At 36.4% G+C, this 17,662-nt stretch overlaps 2 protein-coding genes across 15 annotated transcripts in view; one reads left to right on the top strand and one right to left on the bottom strand.

Annotated features, from left to right (window-relative positions):
- The window catches only part of LOC136835035 (T-complex protein 1 subunit gamma-like), a 772,440-nt gene that overhangs the window by 302,391 nt on the left and 452,387 nt on the right, over nucleotides 1-17,662 (bottom strand). The window lies entirely within an intron of this gene.
- Nucleotides 1-17,662, top strand: part of vari (MAGUK p55 subfamily member vari) — a 197,224-nt gene that overhangs the window by 168,457 nt on the left and 11,105 nt on the right. For 8 of the 13 annotated variants that reach the window (XM_067098024.1, XM_067098009.1, XM_067098101.1 and 5 more), the window contains 3 exons: nucleotides 9,424-9,576; nucleotides 14,011-14,322; nucleotides 15,431-15,571. In XM_067098024.1, coding sequence (XP_066954125.1) covers nucleotides 9,424-9,576; nucleotides 14,011-14,322; nucleotides 15,431-15,571 — 606 coding nt within the window. Of the gene's footprint in view, nucleotides 1-1,460; nucleotides 1,800-9,423; nucleotides 9,577-14,010; nucleotides 14,323-15,430; nucleotides 15,572-17,662 lie in introns of those variants that run through there. The other 5 variants (XM_067098035.1, XM_067098016.1, XM_067098090.1 and 2 more) reach the window with 3 other exon arrangements.

Raw genomic sequence — 17,662 nt, 5'->3', positions numbered from 1 at the left:
ACGCACACTTAGACTGGGTATACACTTGGAATTTAAAAAAAAATGCATCATTATAAAGACAAGTGGTGTACATTGAAGTGGCCCAATCATAAATCATACTTTCCAGGGGAGACTTACCTACACTCGTACTGGCTGTCGTGTTTGTATCGACCTTGGACTGCATAATGAAATTTTAATACGTTTATATATATATATATATATATATATATATATATATATATATATATATATATATATATATATATATATATATATACATACATACATACATACATACACAGAGTATATTCATTCACTTGTGCGCTTTTTTCCCCATAGCGGGATTCTCAGAAAATTTTCTACTGTTAGGATGAGGTTGCGAGACCGAGGACCTCCTCCATACTGGCTGCGGCTCACCTCATTCACTGGTTTAGTGAAAAAGGGTACTACTGAATTTTAAAGAAATGGTTCTAAGATCGTTTCTCTCCAGCGGGAGCGATCTCGGTATCTTTGCCGGTGAAAAGCGAGTATATCAAACTTAGCAGTCACTAAGTACGTGTTTATACGCAGTTTATCTGTATTTAAAAATTATTTTTTTTTAATGTCAGCGCGTTAGATTCGGACCACATGTGTTACCATTCTGTTATTCTAGGAAGAACAGGTGTTGGAACGAAGTAGAGTAGGATGGAGAGAGAGAGAGAGAGAGAGAGAGAGAGAGAGAGAGAGAGAGAGAGAGAGAGAGAGAGAGAATTTAGTTTTCCTCGAAAATGTATCGGTCTTACGGACCTTCCATTTTGCATCGCTATATTGTATCCAATCTATGGTGAATATTTTAACGTATATTTCTTCACTGTGTATTTAAAACAATCTGTTGCTGGAAGTTGGACAAAAGCAAGCAATGGGACATGTGTTATATAAGCAGAATAAATATCCACTTTTTCCATCTTAATTCATGGTTTTTTAGAGCCTCTTCCAGTCTTAATGCAACACATTATTACGTTTTTGAGATTTTTTTGATTGTCATGACTGAATAATTTCCAACGTTATATCAGGAAGGATAGCCTACATATCCATTGGTTTCGTCTTTAATTCCGCTGAGTATGTTAATATAATGCTGACGACAACAGACATCTGACGTAAAAAAAAAAATACCAATATGTAAAATGTAGACTTCCTAGAACACTCAGCTAAAGAAATTTTTAACAATATTTTGCAATTTTGTTCTGCTGTTTAAACCGATATATCATTAATATCAGTTTGAAATTCGGATCATATTTTTCTAGCAAAACCCGAATCTACGTTATTTATTAATATTGATAGCTTATCTTTAAGAGTAAAGAGGAAAACAAATTTCCTTTCCCACGTGTGCCAATGACGCACTGTCTCCAGGTATTCACGTTTCTCAAGCTCCGCCCTCATCGTTCCGTTGCCATAGTAACTGCGCTGCAAACACTTGACTTCAGAATTGGATCAAACTTGGCTCAGTATGACTGTGAAGACTGTGTTATTCGCATCTGTATCCGACTGCCTTGTCCCTTTCAAAAGTTTCACGAAATATTTTGAATACCAGAGCTTTAAACTGATTATCAGTCGTCAGTGAAGTGTATGTTTGTGCAGTTCTCGAGTGAGGGAGCGTGCAAGCGTGCTGCAGAATCTTTACTGAAGTTTTGTGAATGATATCTACGAATTCATAACGTTTATGGATCACGCTTGCATGAGGAAGGACCTTCGGTGAAATGAGCGAAGAAGTTTTAGTCAAAACACCAACCGGGGAGGTCACTAAGGAAAATGTATTTAAAATTGTTGTCATTCAGAGGAGGGTACGTCTACTCGTTTTTTTATTATTATTATTATTATTATTATTACGGCCAAAGGTTTGGTCTGAAATTTTATAAACTACTGCATGTCAATGGGCTTCTTGCGTTATAATACTGAAAGATTTGCAAGTATTTGGTGTATCTATTTATTTTTATAAGGAGCTGACACTCCATTGCCCCCAAATACTTCCCTTCGCCGTTCGTTTAAACATGCCAACTTATGTCGAGTTTTGTCACGTGACACTGAGATAATACCCACCTCGATTTTATCAGACTTCATAGAGCTGAGCCGACCGGTCAGAGAGGTGGACACTTTGCTATCCGTGAGCCCCGGGATTGGGTGTTACAAATACACACGTAAACAAAGCCACTCCAACACCTTCAAACATAACAGACACCTCACACGTCTCGTACTGTCCCTTCGCCAGTTCTCCTCGCTTAAACATGCCAACTTATGTCGAGTTTTCGAGGCTACGGCCTACCCCACCGCCAAATCAAAGTCCTTCAAAGAAGGCATCGTGCTTACGGGAAAATGAAAGACACTGAGATAATACCCACTGATCGCAAGTGATGCGCAAACAATTTCTTTATTGAGCTTGGTTTTATTTCAGAGTAGTCAAGAATACGTTTTAATTATTCAAGACTGTACTCTCTTTCTCGCCAGCTGCCTTATTGTGTCGCTGTCATGTGTCTGTGCATTAATTCAAATATCTACGGGGAATTAATAAAGAATATCTGGTAATATGTTATCGTTGCATAATCATTATGTGTCCATTGTTTTAAGTTTGGGAGGTCTTTTTGCTGTCATCATATTTCTTATTTTTCATGCAGGTAATATGTTCCCAATCAAAGGAAATGAATCTAAACTGCAATTTCCTTTCCATTCTTTACTGGAATATAATCACATGAAAGTTGGAGAAACGAGGTCCCCATGTCTCTGCGTTTCGAGCAATAATTGTTATTTCCGTCCATGGTTTCCGATATGAATCGTACTTGGAAGGTGAACGTTGAAGAATGGATCGAATGGATATTGACATAAATTTGCTGGGAGAAGAAAACGGCGGATGGAGCCTTTGTGTGCCTGTGTGTGTGTGTGTGTGTGTGTGTGTGTAGAGAGAGAGAGAGAGAGAGAGAGAGAGAGAGAGAGAGAGAGAGAGAGAGAGAGAGAGAGAGATATGAGGCCTGACAAAATTATTGAAAAATAAACTGGATTTTTATCTATCTTCAAGAATATGTGTCGACTGTGACCAACTTGGAGTGCTGACTTAAAGGATAAAAATATAAACAAAGGGGGTAGAGAGAGAGAGAGAGAGAGAGAGAGAGAGAGAGAGAGAGAGAGAGAGAGAGAGAGAGAGAAGGTGGGGGACTGGGGTTGTACTTGGGGAGGGGTTCCGTGACAAAGCAACAGTTCTTCATAATAACTTCGCATGTCAAGGGTCACTGCTCCTTATATTTCCCTCCCGTTTAACAGATTTTCTCTCCTCCCTCTTATGAGTCACATCTCAATTTTCCTTCTTGTTTGCTTGGATGGCTGTCATGTTCTTGTAGGGATTTTCGTGAAGGGCGCTGGGTAGTCTTTTCTGGGAACCGAGTGTAGAAGTACTCTGTCAGGTTGTTCTTTCAGTAAGGGCTTTGAGAGGAGTAAGGTCATCTCATGTTGGTACGAGAAGGGCCACTGTTGGACCCTGTTGCTTCTTTGATGTTGTTTTTATTTTTTCAAAGCATCATAACTGTCCTCCTAACGTGTAGAGACCAAATTCTCTTCCCTCCTGTGATCGAGAATGTTTTTGCCTCTATGCGAGATGTTTGGTAGTTGCAGCAACTGACCTCACTTTGAGGTGATTGTGAAATGGTTACTGTTTATTTTTCTTATCGTGGATTGTGAGATGAAAGTTGGAGCAAGTAGATGGTGTGCTTTTTGCGTAAGTCTCTTCTCTTCTTAATTAAGACGTTCAGGTATTGCTATAATTTTTAGTCTTCTTGGATTTAGATCTACTGATCACTCTTTTATTAATCCTATTTCCAGATACTTCTGTATACCTGAATGATCTGTAGAAATGTTAAATGTAGGGTTTAAGTCATCTTAAGTAATCGTATTGTGTCGTTTTCCAAGATTTCCAGCGAGATAATAAGTATTTCAAAATCAACTCCATTTACTTTCTGTTTTGTCGCTGCGCCACCCCTTAATCTCTGTCTCTGTCGTATTGCCATTAACAATGATCTCGGCTTAAGTCAGATCATAAAGTTTCCTTCCCGTCGACCTCTGCCTTGTAAGAGTCCTCATTATATTCCCGAAATGACTCGAGTATCATCTGCTATGCAGCAATGCTTGTAGTAATGAGTTCAGAGTCACGTATACACTTGGCAGTCTTCTTGCTGTGCAGTATTAGTATAATAATCATTATCTGTCACGTCACATCCTTTCTCCCTCCATCGTCATTACAATTGCAGACCAGAAACATTGATGGAACTTTCGTATAACTGAAAGTTATTTGCAGTAGTTCCCGTATTTTCATTCTTATACTTTTCTACTTCCGGCGAACAATGTTGTGCAGATGCGTGATGCACCAGGTGAAGTTATTGAAATGGACTCAAGGAATATAATTATTACTGCTTTGTCTTAGCAGCAGCATAGCATAAGGCGTTTAGAGATTGGGGAGGAGCTTCTTAAGCGATCATTATATTGCTGGCATTGTGCCACCAAACTGTCACGAGTGAAGTCGTTGAGTCCGGAATGTGATTTTCCATCCTCTTGCAAATGGATTAGCAAAAATTGGGAATGCTCAGTTTGGAAAACTGAATTCCTCCTATTTTGTCATGACCATTTAGTGAAGGACGATTTCAAAATTAAGTTACTGGTCGAGGATTATGTGACACATGAATACAGCACAGCTCAAGAGACTTTGTGATTGAAATGAAGATGTCTACCTTCCGGCCATCATCTTCTTCTTCTTGTTTAGGCTGACCTTACACCAGCACGGGCTCTTGCTCTTGGACAGCCCGTAACCTTCCAGCCATACAGTGAGGAATCTCAAGACATGCTTTAGGGAAAAGCCTTGATGATTGAAATATAGCGTCAAGCAACTCCAGATAAAGTGATTGACATGCAGTTGCTGTAGAAAATAAAACATGTCATGGATGCAGGGTATAAGGAAATGTTATTGAACTGGAAACTAGCCAAGGGACCGCGTCACTGGAGACTGGCTGAAAATGGAGCAGCGAAATTGTAAAATTTTTGTAGGCTAGCATTTCTGATTTACGAGTCAGAGGAATGTCTGTCAGCTGCATTTTATTTATGAATGTGAACGGTCAATTTTCGGTATGGAATGGAATTCCATTTCCCATTCTAGTCTGGAAATAGAGTCCGCGAATTCCTAATCATAGCTGAATTGTTAACGTTTTGATAATTTCATCAGTACCTGCAAGTATTTACCATTACATCCCCTGCGGTTTGAGGTACATTTTGCTTAGATTGGATTTCCAGTTGAATAATCTTTTTCATTTTCATGGTCTGGCTGATTTTTCTTTTTCAAATTCCTTTGGGTGGATAGGACGCCTTCATGAATTTACATACTTTATGGATTCAAGTTGTCTGGTCATATACTAAACAAATAGTTAATATTTTTCTTTTTGTAAGCATTAGGTACTAAGGAATGGAATTCACCAAGGCCCGCAGTTCCGAGAGGTCTCACAGCCTTTGTTCTTTTACCATACCTCAAAAATTTATATTCTTTACTATAAAAAAAATCTTTTGGATGAATATAAGATGTGGGTCTTGTTTTCGTGCAATATCTCACTATTCGCATGACCTTTAGTGTATGTATTTTCTTCCTCATACCTTGAACTGGCGATGACATAGGCTTGTGGGTCCCTCCTGCTCATACTTCCGTCTTCCACAACCTCGCTTCAGTATCGAATATTTTTCCATTGTCATCAACAAGGATAGATAAATTTTATTTACTGATCTCTGCACCAGCTCTCGGTACACTTCGTTTTAAATTATGAACTCTGATCCTCCTGACTCGCCACTTTGGTTTCTTTTGTTTGCTAAAGAATAATTGAAGATAGTGAGAATCTCTCTCTCTCTGTCCATCAATAAATTTCAAATCCCAGAATCATATTAAAAATTCGATTTCTTGGTCTGAGAGCTTTTTAGAAAATATGCAGTAGAATTTATTATTCCACCAACTTTCACCGCAGAGGGATATAGGAGCGACCAACACCTAATTAACTGGAATATTCCCCTCCCCGTACCAGCTCCCAGCATAAGCAAATAACCGAATTTTGGAGACCGAGAATGATCCTTGCGTGACTTATCTTCGTGTTGAACTTCAACTTCTCGATATTCATTTGGGATTACGGCAGGTGCAGTACGGTAATAAGTTTGCGCTTTATTCTCTTAATTGGGTGGTTGATTCGATAACTGTCGTGAAGTTGTCTCGTGCTACACTTCCTTCTGCTTTGAATCTTTCAGGATGACTCACAGCAGCGATTATTTACTTTTTCAAATGCAAAAGCCAGTTAAAGGGCAGCCTAATGCTCTTCTCTTGCCTTGGCCCGTAAAAGGGAAAAGGAAGGAAGAATGAAGGTTTAACCATGAAGAAAATGATAAGCCAGCCTCATGAAAGATGAAGGGTTGTAGGGAATGGGAAATGGAGAAGTAGAACGAGAACGAATCTCTCAATAAAATTGTTGAGAGGGCACCGCCAGAAGAAATACGCTATCCACTCACTTGAGAAATAGTAATGTCACAAGACTTGTATTTTGGTCATCTTTGTCATGTTTTGTATCCTATTCACCATTTACGTATTTCTTGCAACTTGATCCCGACTTAATGCACCTCTATTTTGTAAATATTACTGTTGAAAGCTATGGATTACAACTTAAGCCTTGCAAAATGATGTTTATAAATACTCTACAGTTTTGCATTTACTTACTGTTGTCTGAAGTTTATTTTATTATGAGATAGCAGAATAATTTTGCTTAATAACATGCAAATTGTAAACTGCTTTTTATTATTGAAACTGTCATCTGTGTTTCAACACAATGAGTTTTATTGTGGTCGTTTATGCAACAATTAGTCACGTTTATAGAAATGAATTGCTCTGCTCTACATATATAAATGCGTAGCGTAAAACGGAATAAAGGCGATCTTCAAAATTGGAAAACTAAGTAACGTTAGAGAGTGAATATTTCATGAAAATCTATTGAATGATTTCATACAGTGCCGTGCGGTTGGAGCTCTGATTACTTGCGTCAAATAATTTTTATTCCCTCTTTCTCTCTTCTTCTCTCCCACCTGCGACCCGTAGCAGTTGACGGAGGCATTCCTTTCATAGCCCGGCCTGGGATCGAGCGTAAGTCTTTGTTGTCACCTAAACTGCTATCACTGTGCCACGACGAACAGAAAGGAAGAGAGAGAAAATGTTAAAATCAGAGTTGTGGAGTAATTTTGCTGAAGCACTCCCAGTAATCGATTTGCTCGGCAACGCATATTGTTCAGTCGAGTTTTCCAAAACAGAAGGGAGCAACAACTGCTTGCGTAAGACCTTTCATCTTTCCCTCCGTGCTGAAGGTCACGTACTAAGACGAGTTCGTGCCCAACAAGGAGAACAAAATTAAATATCATTTCGTCTTTGACTTATGTTGCGACAAGTACCATTTAGTTGAAAGTAATGTCAACAAGCACATCATGTCGGATAGATTTTTAAATGCTAATTTACAAGCTTACGTATGCGAGATGTAAGTGGGTCTTACCTTTGGAAGATAACTAATTTGGACTAATCAAAAATCTGAGTAGAAGGGATTTCCGAAGTGCGCTGTTCAGGTATTGACATTCTTGCATTAAACACTGTATGTGGTAGGTTACTTTGGCGGCAAAGCCTCAAAAAGGATCAACTAATGACAAAAATAATTACAAACAGTATAACGCCATTATACTAATAGCCTTTCCAGGAAATACCATTTTCTCTAAGGAATAATATCTTTATGTTTAAATAAACTTTAATGATTGTTATTAGTCTCCACTGATATAATATATTAATTTCTTACATAATGTCTAAGCAAAATCCCCTTCTGGCATGTCGCCTAAAACTAGAGGATTATAGTGGGATAATTAACAAAGTGAAGATGTTTTGCATCTCCTTTGCATTCTGCAGGAAGATATTTTCTCTGTTCCTAAACGTGCTGATGCCATCGTCATTACAGTTAAGCCTAAAGGAAAAGAACGTCGGGTCATTCGGAGTTGCCTAGGCCTACGAATCATATTATCGGAAAACAATAAAACGAAGTCTTAGACCTTTTGACAGAAGATCCTTTTAAATGATGTGGTATCTATTGTAACCTCAAACTCATCCCAGAAGAGTTTTAAGCCATATTCAGCGTATTCTCCTCTAGCAACTTTTGCTGTTCTAATCACTAGTCATCTGAAACTTTTACATATACACTTAGCACCCCGCCCTCTCTCTCCGTTTTATTCGGCTTGCATGGAAAGTTCAAGCAGACTTAGTCTTAGTAGATGATCATACCATTCGATCTAACTGATGTGTAATTGATGAAAGGCAAAAATGAGTTGTCTGCAGAATAGAAACAAATGAAATTTTCCGAAAGGTAGAAAACCGGCAAAATGGTTTATTTGCAGCTGTAATAAGAAAGGGCAAATATTCCTGTATGTTACAATATGTTTGTAATGAAGCGAAAAATAATGGGCGACCAGATGAGGAAGACTACAATCGGTTTTTCGCAATAGCGAAAAGTGGTTATTATTCTTAAGTTTTAAGATAATAATAATAACAAAAAAAGATTTTGGTCTGTACGTTCTCATTAAAATGGAAAGTTGGGTAATGCATACTTAAGAAACCGGACTATAAGAGTTTCAATCTCTCTGAGTAGGAATATAATTGACGTATTAGTTAATCATAACAATCTTTAAATTTTTATTCATATAATTTTTCCTCTACAGTAATATGTCGAAATCTGTTTACTGAAGGACACAGGAGGGATGTCCTTCAGATTGGTATTGCCCCGTCTTATTTTTAGGAATGATTTCTCAGCAAAAATTACTTGAAAACCTGTTTTGGTAACGACATTTCATACAAGATTTGTTTGCAATTTTTTCTTTTATATCGAAACCCACAGTTTGAGTAAAAAAAAGAAAAAACTTGTTACAACCCTTGTTTTCAAGGCTTGCGTGCATGTGCTGAGGTGCTTCGAGGTGAGATGAGTGTGCCGTTCATAGCAGTACGCTAATCCTTGGAAATATGGGCTTCCTGTCTGCATAAGAACGGGTTCATTGGAAACCTTGTCCTCTCTAACCAATTCCCATGGTCCATAAAATTAGGTGAAGTTTGTGTCATTTCATTAAGGCCGTTTATGAGGTATTTTCACGGAAAAAGTAAATTTTCAAGTAAAAGATGAAAAAAAAAAAAAAAAAAAAAAAAAAAAAAAGTTCCTCGGCCTTAACTTTTGCAGGTTATCCGTTTTATGAAAAAACTAACCTCTGTTAATACTACTGTACTTCCGATGACTTTCATGTTCCAAATTATTATTACTTTTTTTTTTTTGTACCCGCAACCCTAAGGATTTGATTTTCAAAACCCGCTCACAGAATTTTCATTCTTCTTTTCAGGTACAGGACACCCTCGAGGACGGTGTGGGCGTTGTTGAACCGGTATCCTCCGGCAGTAGTAAACTTGTGTCCCAGATCCGCCTTTTGTGCGAGGCCTCGACCAGCGCCCCTTCTCAAGAGCTTGCCGATCTCCTTCAGCGGCCTCACCTCTTGGTATGGCCTCCGCTGTGTGCACAATCCCGCGTTATGTAAGCCCGCGGCACCATTCCCTGTTGTGTTTGTGCGTGTGTTTGTGGATGTCAGTGTGCCTGTCCATTCGCCCTGTTCAGAGTCATTGGTGGTTGTGAAACTTCGACGATGATGTGGTTATTGTGTTTCGTGATTTTGATTTCTCTTTTAGTTTCCTGTTTTAAATGGCCTATGTTTCTAGGCTTTGACGGTTTGAAGTCTTGTTAAGATTGCATGTTTCTAAATAGACCTGAGGTCTGTTAGACTTCCTTGCATCCTCCAGTTTTTATTTAGCTTATTAACGACGCTTCTGTAGTGATAATACTAGAAGTCCCTTACTCATTTTCCCAGCGTCAGGAGTTTAAAGCTTCTGCTTCAGTCATAAAACTAGTAATAAACTACCTAAATGTTTTGTCTAGAGTTCATAGCCTTTGCATGGAACGTTTTTGTAACACGAATAATTTCCGGTCATTTTAGTTCTTTATGTTCAATACGGATGATGAATCATTTAAAAGTTTGTTGAATGACATTATTATTTGGATAAAATTTTAAGCCAAATAATCTTATCTATGTTCTGTTGCGTAACGTTTCCTTTAAGTCGATTTTGATATACTTTTAATTTACCGTTTTGCCAGTAGGATTATAGATGTATGTAAAATCATAGATACATTTAACAGTCTCTCTAGACTCATCTTATGTAATTTGCAATTTGAGTGTGAAATGCCGAGGATCATATCAGAATGGAAGCTCCTCATAAAGCATAGGGTAACTCAACTTCCATGTGGAATAAAAATTTTTACTCTGATATTTTATGGATTTTCATGTACTCCTTCAAGTTTGCGTACATTGCAGTACTTGTTTGTTCGTCTGTTTGCATGCACTTTGCTATAGTAAATGATAAATGGATGCTGTACGATTGTCAAGATTGGCTTCATTAGGTTTATAACGATGTCTGTTATAGTGGTGAGGTCTTCTTTAATGTGAGCCTTCATATGGCGTGCATTGTTGTGTCACCTTTGAGGCTGATATCTATCTCTCTGCCTATATATATATATATATATATATATATATATATATATATATATATATATATATATATATATATATATATATATATATATATATAATTATCCTGTTCCTTCATTTCCAAATGTTTACGTCGGTCTCGATATCTAAATACTCCTCCTCACTGTGCATCATTTCCAATCTTCATTGCTTCATTTCAGATAACTTTTTCTTTCATTTAATCCCCACATTTTTCATTCATTTCCTCTGGTTTTCTGTCATCTTCCCCTTACGTGCATTTTGCTCACTTCCTTTCCGTTGTTTTTGTCATTTTCTGGTCTCGTAGAACTTGTGTCTTGACGAGTATGAATTCGTAGAGCTAATAATGTGCATGTGTCTCCTGTCCTGTCCTTTCCTTTTCCGCGGGCTTGCTTAACGCCTCTCAATAATGATATTTGTGAAATTAATATTCAAAGACTGTTGTAGTTAGATACTTTGTTTACTATCTTGTTTCCCTGAATGCACTTGGTCTGTGCTTTGAAATATTAATGACGTAGTGTTATTAACGTAACGTAACTTTAAATCCTCTTCATATTAGTATGTCATAAATCAGTGAGTTTTTTTACTGTCTTTGTATATACCAGGAAAACCTACTGTAATATGGTTCCTTGGGGTGTTCTGAAAAGTAAGATTTATATGTAAAAAAATGTTCATTTTAGCATCAAATGTCAGCTAGGTTATATAATTCTTTCGTTGGGTAACTGAATTCATTTAGATTCAGCCAATTTTGTGCTTGTAAAATTACACTATTTTTTGTCTTTATATCTATATTCACACAAACCACAAGAAACACAGACACTTTATACGTATTATATATATGTATGTGTGTTTGTATGTGTATGTGTGTATCTATGTCTGCAATTGCAAAAGAGCAAATGATTGGGAAGAGACTTGAACTATCTATGGAGGCTAAGATGAGAATGTCTGAGGTGATTGTTAAGCCAGCTCCACTTTATGAAAGTGAAGTGGGGGTTCTGAATGCAAATAAAAAAATAAAACCTTGGAGCTGTTGAGACGAACTATGTGGTGTAGGAAGATCTGAAAGACTGAGAAATGGGTGGACAGTTGTTTAAGAGGGATTAAAAGGCTATCTTAGCTGAAAGAATGGATCAGAGAGGTTTTTAATGGTTTGGTCATGTGGTAAGAATGGAGAACAATGGTCCTGTGAAAAGAGTACATCATTCGGAAGTGTCAAGAGGGAGAAGGAGAGGAAAGGAGAAGAAAACTTCGACAGCGCTGGATAGATGATGTAAAAGGCGTACTGGAAAGGAAGGGCCTTAATATCCAGGGAACGCGAGAGTATGTTTAAGATGATGAATTGCATGCTGTGTGTAGGGGATTCAGCGTGATGCTGATTAGCTCTGTGTGTAGGTGTGTGAAGTGCTTAAGTTTGTGGGAGTATTCTGCCCAGTCGGTTAGTCAACAATTCAGCAATTGGATTAAGAATGCTGCAAAGACTTGCATTTTTTTTTCATTTATTTTTTTTTTGAGTTCCCAGCGAGAGGAGAAGGCTACATGTTAAATATTAGGTTATATTTTCTTTCAGTTAATTGTTTAATTTTCTTAGAAAAAGTTTCAAATGCAAATTTAAGATGAAGATATGGGATCTAAGTTATTTCTTTTTAAACGATTTAACAGCAAGCTTCATTATCAATGATTAGAGTAAAATGATATGAATCTGTGGTCATCATAACAGTAAAACTTAAATCAAGAAATGAACACGTCTGTATATGCTGTAAACTTCTTCCAGTTACCATTAATCATCAAGCTTTACACAAGACATATTTGACAGCTGGTATAACTAATAGTAATCTAGACTGGTCCATTAACATCATCAGGATGTTAAAAAAAATCGGCTATAACTACGACAAAAATTTTTTGCTGATTGCTCTTCCTGTAGTACAGAGGAATATTCAAGTCATTCTGGAATTAAAATGCGAACCATGATTTCAAAGCAAAACATGGTTATATTTCTGCCATAAATAAAAAAAATTAACAAATATACTTCATATTTATCAAGTTATAAATATATCTAAAAAGGTATTATGTTTTTATCTTATATCACATACACAAGTACGCAAACAGACGCGCGCACACACACATATACATATATAATACACAGTATATATATTTGTGTGTGTATGTATGTATGTATCTATCTCAGAACCCTATTAAAATCCAGTCACATTTCATGTAATCATAAGTTTTATATATATATATATATATATATATATATATATATATATATATATATATATATATATATATATATACACTAAAGAAAATCACAGGAGATGCACGTGATTTACTATAGGAAAACCACAGGAAATAACAGTCAGAAGATCCTCGCCAAGAGCTTTCGCGTTTACCCACGCGTCGACGATGCGTGAATAAACACGAAAGGCGCTTGTTACGGATCTTCTGACTGTTCTTTCCTGTGGTGGTCGCTTATATATATATATATATATATATATATATATATATATATATATATATATATATATATATATATATATATATGTATTAATGATAATATGTAAAGAAGATAAAGAAAGATTTAATGATATGTTTTAAGTATTTTTATGGTAAGGGACATTAGAAAATAGATCTTTTATCTTAAATGAGTAAATGTAGCATTGTAACTCTTCAGTATCTACTCAGGAACAATTTAACTTCTTGGTTTGCAACACCTCATACATCTACAAGTGTATTACTTATCTGGACCTCTTGTTCCGAACTGACTTTGGTGAAGAACAAAGATGAATTGAGGAACCTTGTAGAATGTTTAAATTTACGAGTTTTACAGCTTTATGTGTAGAATGTATCCTTCTCATTTGGCATTGTTTGTAGACTCCTTCCTGTTCACGTAGATCATCTCTAAAGGAGACTTAACGAGTCTGGCATTTTCCTATTGAGCTGTTATTGTTATATTATTTCTTTAGTATCGTATAATCTTTATAGATTTTGTTTGTAATAAAAGTAAATTGAGTAATATTAATTAGCAATCCTACGGCTTATAAAGATCCAGTGGTCTGATAAACCGGCAGTTCATGATTTCTGGAAAAACATGTGGTCAGACGAGAGAAATTAATGTCAAAGATCAGATAAGAGAAAACTTTATTTTTTCGGAAATTTGCTCATTTATTTTACTGGATGGCAACTAGTAGCGGTACCAGAACTCGTAAAGCAGAGTTGGTGAATGCTTATATAAGAGTATTCATATCATAAACTCGAGTATTATGTTCACTGAAGAAGCTACCCTTCGAAGCTCTGATGCTTTCGTAAGTATAAGATTTAGTTCGAATCTCTTTACGAAGACTTTGTTTGCAGAGAGAAGTTTTACGTCTTTTCCAGGCACTCTTAGAGACCCATGACACGATAGCAGATTGCCGTCACACAGGGACCCTAGGAAATTCCAGCAACAGCTATACTGGCATAAACGGCTGTCACGACAACGCCACATTCATGCCGGAAGAAAATGGGTATCCGGTGGATGCCATTCGCATGGTGGGCCTCCGGAAGAAAGCGGATGAACCGCTGGGACTAACAGTTCGAGAGGACGAAAATGGCTATTTGGTCATTGCGCGTATCATGGCGGGGGGAAGCATTGACAGGCAGGGATTGCTCCACGTCGGGGATGCCATCTGTGAGGTCAATGGTGTCGAGGTAAGGATTGCGTAAATGGTTTAATGTCTTGATACTCTGTTTGATTATTTCCTTTCCTTATAATTCCACGCTCTTCAGATTTGTTACTAATGTCATTCCTTAAGTGGATTGGAGACCACTTAGTTGAAAAGTTGTGCAACCGTCCGTCGTGTGGTTTGGAGTGACATAGATTCGTTTAACCTTATTAGGTTGCTGAAGCCATGCGTTAAACTGGGGTCATGTATATTTCTTCCACATACATTCATTTTTACTCAATCAAAGAACAGTAGAAATTAATTCGTAAGTAATTTTCTTAGTATTTTCAACGCCAATTTAAAAAAAATTGTTTGATATCAATAGAAGGCTTGTCGTATTTGTTTTAATTATTGTAGCACATTTTCAATAACAAACGAAACAAGTGTTTTGTTATTTACAAATGCTGATGGTATCTCTTGGGCAAAGAGAAAAACGAGAATTTATTATGAGAAAATAAGAGGTTTTGTTATTTACACATTAATTTCTAATCAATTTGGGGGCAAAATGTTTCCTTTCAAACTGGGGTATTTTTATTTCCACAAATGCAAATCATGTTAGGCATGCAGAGCATAAGTTTGCAAGAAAATACAATTTCAGTGTATTAGGTAAAAAATCTGTAAATAACCTAATGATGAAATTAAAGTCTTACACTGTTGATGTAGAGATGAACACGTGCATTCAGTGGAGATATACGTATGCGCCGGACACGAAAGGCGAAGTGACAAACATCGTCAATAGGAGCTGGAATATGAGAGTCTCAAACGCAAGTGAATGGCTTGTAGTTTTTCATCTGTATGAAATCCCTTCTTTAGAACGCAGCCCTCTACTAAATGGGAGTCATTAAGACAATCTGTCTGAAAATATTTTAGGAATCAGAGTTCATTAATAAAATCGCGATTTTATATTTATTACCATAAAGTATATTGCTCTTGCTCGAGATATCATACGAAATATAAATGAAGGGAACATATTTTAACTCCGAGAGATTCTTCGGTTTAAAAGAAGCCATTTTAGGTAGCGATGAAACTCATATTCATCAAGAGATGTAAGTTATAATTATTTGATACAGTGCATATCTTTGTTGGTTTCGCAGGTCAGTGCTCTTCAGGAACTTCACCAGGAAGTGGCAAAATGTCGGGATTCTGTCACGCTGAAGGTCATCCCTGCTCTCCGTGACCCACCAGCGGGCAACCAGGTAACAAGCAGTCTCCACCCAGATGCCACTAGAACCATTGTAAGTTCTTTGTTGTTTATTTTTATTTCTGAGCTGGAAAACGGAAAACTCGTGCTCAAAAAAATCTAAGCGCTGAAGCTTCTGATGGGTCTGAGAGGTGGTGGTGGTGGTGGTGGAGGAGATGGAACAACATTGGTATGGATGTCCTTGTTGCTAACTGAGCACTGCTTGCCATGTTGACACTTTTTCAGTAACGTGAGCTCTTTTTTTCTTTTATTTAGTTGCAGTGCAGCACGTACTTAGTTAGGAATATTATTTTATTTTAATGATTGTTTAGATTGGTTGTATAATTACTTCTTGACGGATTGAATTATATATATATATATATATATATATATATATATATATATATATATATATATATATATATGTATATATATATATATATATATATATATATATATATATATATATATATATATATATATAAATTTTTGTTAATACACTGTGTTATATACACTGTGACATTATATAATATATATATATATATATATATATATATATATATATATATATATACATACATATATATATATATATATATATATATATATATATATATATATATATATTTTTTTTTTTTTTATTTACATACACCGTGACATTATTTATATTCACAAATATTAAGTCACAAATATCGTTTAATATCCAATGCACTTTACCTCGGGAATAACTCACACCCAAGGGGAATTATAAGAGATAGTGCTTCGTCACCAATGGAATTCAAACCGCTGCCTGGCTAAGAAACAACTGTGTATTATGACTTTTTACCACGGAGCCATCAAGAGAGGTATAAGTTGATTCGACTCTCCAATACATATTCCTGTCAGATTCAGGCTATGTACTTGAAATCGATATCAACTCACCTCCACCGTGTTAGCTGATTGGCAAGTTTGTAACATTTTGCATTTTCACAAATATTAAGCCACACACACACACACATACACACACGCTATATATATATATATATATATATATATATATATATATATATATATATATATATATATATATATATATATATATATATGTATATATCCGAAGAGGGAGAGGGACAGGCATGTTGATATCATGACTTTATTAAAGTTGCCGACGTTTTGGACAACAAGTCCCATTTTCAAGATTAAAAAGACAAACAAATTTACACTCATTAAAATGACTCAGACAAGAACGAAAATTAAAAATTACAAATGTTATAAAATGCTTAAACAAGCGTTGAAATACAGAACAGAAGCACACTACATTTCAAGAAGAAAGACAGTCGAGTGACAACGAAGGGCAACTTTGGGTTCCAGGAACACTCACGATAGGTATAGAGGCGTTCAGAGGACTGGGAGTTTAACTGCAGAACAATCTGTTTAATAAATAATTATTCCAGAACCGTTAGAAGTTGGTCATTCGAGGCTGTACCCAATATTTCAAAGTCATCATATTTTATTTTATGTTTACATTTAAGCACATGGTCTCGTATGCTAGAGAATTCAGGGTTCGATAGTTTAACCCCTGTTCTGTAGCTAACACCACGATGAGAATCTGTTCTCACCTTCAGCAACCTCCGTGTGCAACCGACATATATATGTCCCCAGGTCACATCTGGGGCAAGTGAATTTGTATATTTCATGCCAAAATTCGCTGTACCTACTTTTCCAAAACTACCATTTTTTGCCAGTCTTCCACTAATACAAAAAGTACTTTTAAGAAGAATTATACCAAATCATCAGTCGCCATATTCCAGCTATTAATTTAAAGCTAATACCAAGAAACTCTTTAACGATTGCTTCTCTATTTAAATACAAAGAAAAGCAAAGCCCACTATTGACCTCCGGTGTAATATACAAATTCACTTGCCCCAGATGTGACCTGGGGACATATATATGTCGGTTGCACACGGAGGTTGCTGAAGGTGAGAATAGATTCTCATCGTGGTGTTAGCTACAGAACAGGGGTTAAACTATCGAACCCTGAATTCTCTAGCATACGAGACCATGTGCTTAAATGTAAACATAAAATAAAATATGATGACTTTGAAATATTGGGTACAGCCTCGAATGACCAACTTCTAACGGTTCTGGAATAATTATTTATTAAACA

The sequence above is a fragment of the Macrobrachium rosenbergii genome, chromosome 4 (assembly GCF_040412425.1).
Source record: "Macrobrachium rosenbergii isolate ZJJX-2024 chromosome 4, ASM4041242v1, whole genome shotgun sequence".
In the NCBI taxonomy this organism is placed as follows: Eukaryota; Metazoa; Arthropoda; class Malacostraca; order Decapoda; family Palaemonidae; genus Macrobrachium; species Macrobrachium rosenbergii.
This window is presented reverse-complemented; position numbering and strand designations above follow the sequence as displayed.